Here is a 9,467-nt window from a genome sequence, read left to right as displayed (position 1 = left end):
AATTACTTTGCAAGCTTGTGGGCACAAACACCCTTAGTCAGGCCTGAAGAAGGTTGCTTGTGCCCGAAAGCTTGCAATTCAAGTATTGTTTTTGCAAAAATTTAGTTAGTCTCATACACAATATCACCTCTACCACAAGTTTTGATTCCTTTTGCCTTTAGACCAATATGGCTATAACCTGGAAACCTTAGTCAGGCAGGTGTTTGTGCCTGAAAGCTTGCAAAGAACTTTTTTCCAACTACATATTTAGTTGGTCTAATAAAAGCTATCACATCTACCCAAAGAACTTTGCCTGCCTATGGCCTTAGACCAACACAGCTACAATCAACAACCCTGCAGGATGGAAAGGAGATTTTGAGTTGATAGCACAGTGAAACAAGTAGCAGGTCAGTGAGGGTCATAATCATTCTCTCTCAAGACTCATAACACTAGGGCAGTGGTTCTCAATCTTTTTTGGTGCAAGACATCCCTTGGAAAGTGTCAGTTCTTAGTTTTCACTCAGTTTTTGACTACAGAATTAAAAAAAGAGACATTCTTTAGAAAGAACTAAAAAAAAAAAATCCAGGTCAGAATGTTTTTGAACTATGAAATCCTATTTGAAATCTATGGATTTTGAGAAGCATGTTTGTACACCCAACAGTGCAAACACTGCCCTGACACCCTGGTTGAGAATTGCTGGCTTGGGGACTTCTCCCCACCCCCATTGCCTAAAGAGCTTTAAAAGACCTTCCCCTGTATTTTGAGTTGGTTGAGAGCACACCAATCACTTTTACAATTCTCTTCTGATGAAGGGAATGACGATAAGTGGGGCGGGGGCCGGCAAGGGAAGGGTTTTCAAGAACAACATTTTTACCACCACCCCCAATTCCACATTTGGCCAAAAAAAAGCTTTTCATGATGTAAGTTTTATTTTTATTTGAATACATGTTTTCTCCAAATTACATTTTGATGAAAATGCAACTGTCTTGAGCTCTTGCTAGCCTCCTTTTAGGTTATAAGCACTTGTATGCCTCAGGTGGCAACACGCTGCTCCTTTTAGTTCAACTGCTTATCACTAATTCAGGGGTAGGCAACCCCTAGCATGGGTGCCAGTGTTGCATGTGAAGGCATTTTGCTTGGCATGCACACCTCAGGGCAGACGGTGGGGAAGGGACTGGGGCTTTGCTGCCACAAGGACTGGGCCCCTTGAAGGCCCCCTATCCCCCATCATCCAAGTCAAGGTTGTGGGTGTTTTTGGTGCGCTGCCCAAAAACACTGCCGACCCCTGCAATTCCTAGCAGCAGATCAAAAGACTTGCTCCCTCATTATGGTGATTATTTCTTTCCCCCATTGCTTCGCTAGACTGGAGGTATAGAGGAATCACTGCTGCTCTGAGTCAGGCTGGAATCCACCCTCTCCCCCACAGCAAGCTCTGCCCACTTTGCTGAAGTTATTGAAGAAATGAGATGGGTCTCTAGCAGGCAAAGAAACCTATTACTATTTGGACACAGACCGTCTCCCAGAGGCAGGGTAACTACATGTGCTGGTTTGGCTGCGACAGTCCCAGATTCTGTAGGCCAGTCCTGGCTGGCTAGTCAAAAGTCCTGGGCCAAAGGCTGGTGGGGAGGTGGAGCAGCATGGTGCAACAGGCAGGTGGGTGGGCTGCTGCTGCTGCTGTGTGGGAGCAAGGAATGTAGGGACCTCAGATATGGCATCTTAGATAGGGTAACCACATGTCCTCCCACCGTGCTTCTTTGGGTTAGTGTCTCATGTGCATACACAGACACTGTGAAAATGGTCACGAGCTACTAAATATGCAGCTCCTCACCCCAAGTACCTCTAGAGAAAGCATTATGTGCATATATCCCCTAAACCAGCCAAGCTCTTATTCTAGCCATCCTTTATTATGTTTGTCCATATAATCATATATATTTTATTTGTATACAAAAATTCCTTTCATGGAAAGGAGAAACATTTGCCATTAAAATAGAGTGATTATGCCAAGAGTATATTACAACTGTACAACCCCCTCCCCCCAAAAGAAATCTACAGTAGTTACAGAATAACAGTAGATAAATGCTTATTTTACCCCTACCACAGCTAATCTTAAAATGAACTAATAAAGCAGAATTTCTAAATTTAAAAAACAAAATACAATACTAGTAAGGACAGTAATACCATACGAATACAAAAGCTTGCATAATAGATATTCAGTGTTTGTAAGATACAGGTTGACTTGCTCATCATCTAGGTAGGAAAAAAATGGGTCTTTTCTTCCCTTTGTATACATCTGTGAACCTGCATCTATGTTAAGGAGAACTGTACAGTCCAACAAGAGAAGACAACCCAGAATTTGGAGTTATATCACTCACCACTATGAATAAATAAAGATATATATATACACATATACACACACACACCAGTAGTATGCAGCACATACACATTCAAGATTTATCAACTTTTTTAAGAAATAAAAAAGTTTTACCAGTTTTTGTGAGCCAGAGAAGCTAAACACATAGCACTTGAAGCGTGGTAGCAATAGTTTAAAATCGGTATAGAAATACTGTTTTCTCAAAGTCATACTAAAAGTTACTGGGACCTTTCTCCAACACATAAAAATCAATTATAAAATTTAAAAAACTTTCTAATTCTAATAGCTTCATCTTTTTAATACAAGCAGATCAGTACAATGCAAAAAGTTCCTAAGTCATTATGATGACGTTTCACATTCTTTGTGCTTGTGTTTTTTTTTTTGTTTTTGTTCTTTTTTTTAAAACAGTGGTCTCAGAAGTGGACTTACGAAACTTGTATTAGTAACAGAACCTGTCTCAGATGGGGCAGTGGTTGTCCTATGTCCTCTTTCCCAAGTGCTGTTTGTTGTAAAAAAAGGGGAAGACATAACACAGAACCAAGTAAAGACAGACAGCCTCCCTCTTATGACCTGGCTAGGAGTTTTTGTTTTTTGTCATATAGCACAATCCTCTCAAAGCCAACAGACACGCTTCTATATTTGCCCCAAATACATGCACAACGAATCAGCTATAAACACAACATCAGGAACCCTAGATAGTCTTCCATCCCTTTATGAATGCCCTAACCAAAGCTATTACTGGACACTACCACCGACTACTTTAGTCACCCTCCAAAATCTACTTCCTCTCTGTGTGCCTCCCAAAATGAGAAAGTGAATTCATATAGAATTCTTTATGATCTAAGTAGAGGTGATTATGCCTGAACAACTTCTTTAGTCACACTTCCTTCTTGAGGAGCCATCACTTAGCATGCTTATGTTATTTCTTTGGGAAAATAAACTCTTGGAAGCACTGGACTCAACATTTCCTAAACAACTTAAGGATGAATAATGTGTTTTAGGAATCCACACTAGCAGGTCCGTAGTCATGTTAAGGGACTGATAGTTCCTAGCATGTTGCTCTGAAATGCAATTAAAACAGCAATACATTTGGTTGTAAGTTAAAGGGAAGAAAACTAAGAAAACTCCCAGGGCAGCTGATCTTCCACCTAGCAAAGTTAAAGGCACAGCTTCCATTAATTTTCAAGAAAGCAGCACCTTCTATAGCACAGATCTTTAGCACTTCCACCACCCTTGCAGAGGGACTGAGATGTACTGCAGGAGAAAACTGACAGCAGTCAGCACCCTGCAGGAAAAAGTGAACTTGGTGACCAAAACATTGGACTTGAGTGGTAACAGCATGAAATATGAGGGAACGCCAGGAAATACAATGTCTCTTTTTTAGATCCATGTAGAATCAGCAATCCTTCAGGTAATTAAATGACTTACTAAACAAATTAGGTGTTTAGATCCATCTGCCTTCTGGTATTTAAAAAAAAGTAGCATCAATGCTCATGGTGCAGGCCACTTTAGTTTTGTGCCGAGTAAAAAGACAGATATTTCAGTCCCAGCATATGTTAAAAAATAAAGTGTTACTCTAATTCATTTGCACTTCAGTCAGGTTTGTAGGGTTATGACACTACTTAAGAAATCACTTGATAGGGGAAAAAGTGGTTTATGGTCACCTGCAAGAACCAAAGTGATTACATCATGTGTTAGCGAGGTATATATAACAGCTTTCATTACCAAGATAAACTGTCCCATGGTTTAACAGCTCCCAAAACCCGACTACACCACAAACTCTTCTGGAAGCTGGTCTTCTCCCAAAAGATCCAGTGACAGGCAGTTCATGGATCTCTTGCCATAGAGGGCAGACTTCGTTTTGCAGTCTGTTGTGGAGTAAACACAACCATAGCTGGCCAACTTATCCTCCAGAGCACAGCCAAATGTGTAGCTGTGGGATGTGTCCGAAGATAACATGGTGCTTACTGGTGGATGCCGATGTTTATAAAGACGGATATCATCCAAACTCTGGCTGTGCTGGTCTGGGCAGTTCCTTCCCTTGGGCTGTCCCACCTGCCAGGTCAGTAAGACACACATGAGAAAATGATTATGTGCTCAGAAACAGCCCTCATATAGCTTAGGGATGCTGACTACTACTGCTTATCAGTTGTTCGAAGTGTTCCAAGTTCCCTCAAACCAACCCCATCAGTTTTCCTAAAAACATTAGCTTAATGATGCTGTGAGGCATTAGGAAACTGAATTCAGTCAGCTGCCTTTTTATTTCCTTCAGCTTCTGATCTCTGCGTGCTGCATCCCCAGTACCGATTACAAGGATGAAGCATTTGACAGGACTGGCTGAAATGACACTTTTTGGCAGAGCTGGTCTGGTCAGCCACTGACAATATATTTAAAAATAAATAAATAAAATAAAAGGACAAAAAAAAGTATTAGAACATTAAAATGTTACAAGGTAAAGCACTGAAGTGACAGTGTAGCCGTGAGGGTCCAGGAAGTATGAGAGGCCAGAGTTCATGGGTGGGATCTTTTATTGGACTGACTACATGGGTGGCAGACAACCTTTCAAGTATTGACGTATCCTTCCTCAGGTTTGTCATAAAAGATAAAAAGGAAGGTTCAGAAAATACATTGAAAAAAAAAGAAGCGAGGGGCTAATGTGCCTAAGTTCTATACAAGTGCCAAGAAGAGTCAATTAACAGATTATAGGAAAAAATGGAAAAATAAGAGAAATAAACCAATAGTAATTTTTAGAGGCATGTTTAGTCTTGCAGAAGCAACAGCAACTTGGCTTTTATTGATGAATTACTGATCAGCTGGGACACTGCCCAATTCAACCAGCTGATCTTTACTGTCCTGGGTCTTATATGATTATTCCTGAAATTAACTCTAGGATTAATTTTAGGAATATTAAGTCGAAACAATTTTTCAGTTCATTAGATCTCTTCCCCACAGTAGCAGAAGAGAAGATCATAGTGAAAGTGAAATGAAAATGCACACAACAGATTTCAAAAGCACTTAGCCTCTGGCTTGAGTTTGCTTGCAAAGGCGAAATAGGAGCAGTTAGCCATCCACAGCACAGTTCTGCTGAAAGGTTAGCCATAATGCATTTGTTCATTTGCACGCTATGTAAATAAGTTCCAAAGCAAGTAGCATACTGATCATTCATGTTATATAACCAAATTTGTCATCTGACCACACGTTAGCCATAGGTTAAAAGAAGTAACTATGAGAAAAATGTTACAGAATTATTCTTATAAAAAAAACTTATAAGGTATCAGAATTGGGAGCGGCATGCTAACTAATAGTAGAAAAGACTGTAAATGTGCATAGTAAGAAGGAAGACTGACTGTAAAAAGACCCCCTTATTCAAGGTATCTTCTCCCTATGTGTTTGAGCCACTTAAAATAAATGTAGTCGTAGGATTTTAAAATTTTTTCACATATTAAAAAAATCACTGTTGACACTATGTCCAGAAAAAAAAGAAGAGTCATCTTGGGGAAAAAGGCCAAGAAGTAAATTGCAGACCCTGCAAATTAAAGGGAAAAGAGAGAAGCAGGTGCCCTCTTTCTAGCTGGTCCATTTGATCTGGTGTCACACAGGTAATAAACAGAGAACCTCACAGTAGCAGAGTCACTGCCATGTTTTCTTCCTTCTAATTACAGCCACACTTTGAAAAATAAAGTTGAGAGGACTGTAAATAAAAGATATATTTCTCATGGAGCAGCACAGACTTGCTTCCTATACAGAAGGTATGTCTACATGTGCTCCTACAGCACTGTCATTACTGCCCCATCATTTAGTACTTCCTTTGGAAAGGAGGGTACTTTTGAAACTACTAAATGACAGTGCAGTAACAGCCTGCACTGCGCTGTGCCACCAGTGCACAGTTATTTTTAGCCCCAGTGTCACTGTAGCAACGCACTATACCGAAGGAGTGTGTGTCGCTATGGTGACGTAGCTGTGATGGCATGGTTTGTGCCTGCCAACGTTACGTGGCCATAACATACTCCTACTATGACGTAGCATCATGTGCAGATATGCCAGTATGTGCCTTTTTGCTCTGCATAGTTTCCTTTTCACAGAAGTTGGAAAAAAAAAAAAAAAAAAAAAAAAAAAAGACAATTTTTTTTTGTTTGTTTTAAAAGCATACAACAATCAAAGAAAAAGTTGCAACTAGAGATGAAGCAAAACCAGACCCAAAGATTTGAATCTCTTGCAACTTCAGGAGTTTGGAAAAGATGGAGTTTACATCTTAGATCCAAATCTAATTGTATGCTCTTGACTTTAGGTTGGGATCCAAACCATGAAATAGCCCGCGCTCTCTGCTGTTTAGCAGCATAAAAACCAGAAAAAAAGACAGCTCGCAAGATTTCAGTGTTGCTTACTTCAAAACTTTCTGGATCCAAATGCGGCTTCCACATTCAACTTGTGGTAGAAATCAGTGGCTAACAGCTGGTCTCAATTATTCTTGTGTACCTCCAGTACCACATTACTAATCTGATTTAAAGCAGTGCAAATTAGACTATTGTATGGATTGACCCACCTGACCATTTTTCCTTCTCACCTGCTGAAGGGATTCCACACTTTGACCTCTCATTTTTATCAATGTGACTTGTACCACGGAAAGCGACTTCTGATCAATGGCTGCAGAGCAGAAAAATGAAATAAACCATTATTATAAATCACAGGTCATTATAAATTTGCACAGGTTTGTGGGAAAATACCACACTTCCTTAAATAATTATGCCCAACTAGTTCTGCATCATCCAAACCACCACCTTGCACAAGGTGCAAGTTGTGCCTTTCGGTAAGCCTTAACACACAGGCTTCAGCTACACACACATACACATTTCTTGTATATGCGTTAACACGTCAGTTTTACACACACACACACACACACACACACTGTACTGTTACATAGGGTTGGCCCCCTTTCCTGTGCATGCATGTGCACACACACGTTTCTTCTGTACACGTTAACATGCACAAACTTCAGCTACACAGACACAAATTTATACAACCACTTTCTGTCTACACTATATAGCCTTTTCCTGCATGTGTGCACACACACAAACACACACACACACACACACACTTGCAGCCCCCTTTTCTTGTACATATATCCATCACTTGACTGTTACCTGCAAAAGTCAGTGAGCTCTACTCTCTAATATTCATGCATCTTTAACCTTTAGCATTGACTCCAAAGTTCATAATTAGAAAGACAGCATTATAAAGGGCTATATTTCTTTCTATTGGTTGGTTTCCTAGTCATTGCAATCTCACCTGCTTTTAGGACACAGACTGATAAAACTTTTAGGGCCAGAGAGGACCACTAGAATCATTTACTTTGGACTTCCTGAGTACTATAGACCACAGAACCTCACCCAGCCATTGCTGCATCTAGCTTAGTGACTGCTTTTTCTGCAGGAAATGATACATGGCAAGTTAAATTCTTTGGTTACCAAAGTTTTAAAAAGTTTTCAAGAATTTCTCTCTGTGCTGTCACTTGAATAAAGCCCAATTACATTTTGGGATAAGCTGAAGAAGGGGGAAAAAAGCAGGCCAGCAGGGAAGACAATAGTGCAACAGGGTTTACTATCTTACACCTCTATATAATCTGACTTCAAATTTTGTCTCAAAGTCATAAAAGGAGACAACAACTGTAAAGCAGAGCTAATTACACCTCCCCCCCAGCTGCTTAAGCTTCTCATTTGGATTATGCTGCACTTGCCAACCTTGAGAAACACTTCATGAAACCTTAAGAGAATCACCAAGTGAATAGAGAAGACTCCCTCACCTGGGCAACTAGCAGTGTCTAGAGCCAGAGGATGACTTTCCTTTTCCGCCCGCACCTGGTTTCTGTCTAAAGGAGCATCAATGGGCATCTCCTCTGGCTCATCCACTGCCAGTTCAACCTCTGCAAGAGACAAGAGAGCTGTTAATATCATCTTTCTGCCCTTCCAAGCCATTTTAAAATTTCATTACTTCCTTGTTCTGCTGCAAAAGAAGGCTGCTACCGACTAAAGTTCTCTACTCCTTACCACCATCTTGAGAGTCATCTTCAGCTCTCCCTTTGCTTCCGCTGTCAATGCCGGAACTGCCATAGCTGATGGTTGAGCTACATGATTTTTCCTTTCGATGTACCCGATCGATGCTGAAGGGCTCATCCACTGACATTTCTACTGATATCCGGTGCCTTGAGTCGGCCTCGATGCCCGATGTGTGTGAGCTGCCATGGCTCCCCGTGGACTGGCGAGACAGGCGATTGTTCCTCCCACTGCCCCCGCTACTGCCACTGCCATGGGAATGCTTATCTGATGGGTCAAGGTCCATTTCCAGAGTGTCACTGATATAGGATTCCCGATAACGCTTCTTCTCTGCACAGTCAAGAAAGAACGAACGAAAAGGGGTTAAAAAAGTCAAGAGCAAGAGTCAAGGCAAAGGAACTCAGTCAGTTCTGGGACCTGAGTGAAACCATTATCAAGAAGGGGTAGGACTCCCAATAAAGGAGTTTATCCTGCATTTAATATGGGACTATAGCATCTACTGCTTTTCCAGTACAGCAACCTGGTATGAACTGTGGGGTTTTTGCCTTCCTCCGTAGCAGGGGGCATGGCCCTTTACTTGGGATTTCCTGAGCATATATTAACAACCTTTTCTAGAAGTAGGATGTTGGCTGCCATGGTTCCCCTAATTTATGGCAGGTTAGGGTGTTAGGTCTTGTTGTGCCAGGGTTGACAGTGGTTTAACAAAGAGTTTACATTATGGATTTGTATAGGATGGTTTGGATAGGGATCTTCCCTCAGGCAGGGGACTGGACTAGGTGACCTCTGTAGGTCCCTTCTAGGTGGAACTGGATGAAAGAGTGGCACCATCGACCTGAGAATATAATTTTGACTGAGGCCCTCCCCACAACTTTCTATAGAGAGTATGGGAAGACAGGGACATAGGACAGGAAGGGATGGAGGTAGTCCTGTTTCATAGATTTCACAGACATTAGGGCTGAAGGGACCTTGGAAGATCATCGAGTCCAGCCCCCCACCCGAAGGGCAGGAAGTCAGCTGGGGTCATAGGATCCCAGCAAGATAAGCATCCAATTTACTCTTGAAGGTGT

The 9,467-nt window shown here is 41.3% G+C and overlaps 1 protein-coding gene and 1 long non-coding RNA gene across 4 annotated transcripts in view; one reads left to right on the top strand and one right to left on the bottom strand.

The window, feature by feature from the left end:
• The first annotated feature begins 1,852 nt into the window (after positions 1–1,852).
• The window catches only part of LOC109320036, a 20,621-nt gene continuing 13,006 nt past the window's right edge, over positions 1,853–9,467 (top strand). The window contains exon 1 of the long non-coding RNA XR_002103702.1: positions 1,853–2,721. This is a non-coding gene — a long non-coding RNA (uncharacterized LOC109320036). The remainder of the gene's footprint in view (positions 2,722–9,467) is intronic.
• FRMD1 (FERM domain containing 1) overlaps positions 3,535–9,467 on the bottom strand; it is a 44,941-nt gene continuing 39,008 nt past the window's right edge. For 2 of the 3 annotated variants that reach the window (XM_019549948.1, XM_019549949.1), the window contains 4 exons: positions 8,395–8,730; positions 8,151–8,270; positions 6,894–6,994; positions 3,535–4,405 (listed from right to left, as the gene is read on the bottom strand). In XM_019549948.1, coding sequence (XP_019405493.1) covers positions 4,118–4,405; positions 6,894–6,994; positions 8,151–8,270; positions 8,395–8,730 — 845 coding nt within the window. In that variant the 3' untranslated portion in view covers positions 3,535–4,117. The remainder of the gene's footprint in view (positions 4,406–6,893; positions 6,995–8,150; positions 8,271–8,394; positions 8,731–9,467) is intronic. The other variant, XM_019549950.1, reaches the window with a different exon arrangement.

The sequence above is a fragment of the Crocodylus porosus genome, unplaced genomic scaffold (genome assembly GCF_001723895.1).
Source record: "Crocodylus porosus isolate Cpor-Errol unplaced genomic scaffold, CroPor_comp1, whole genome shotgun sequence".
Lineage (NCBI taxonomy): Eukaryota > Metazoa > Chordata > Crocodylia > Crocodylidae > Crocodylus > Crocodylus porosus.
This window is presented reverse-complemented; position numbering and strand designations above follow the sequence as displayed.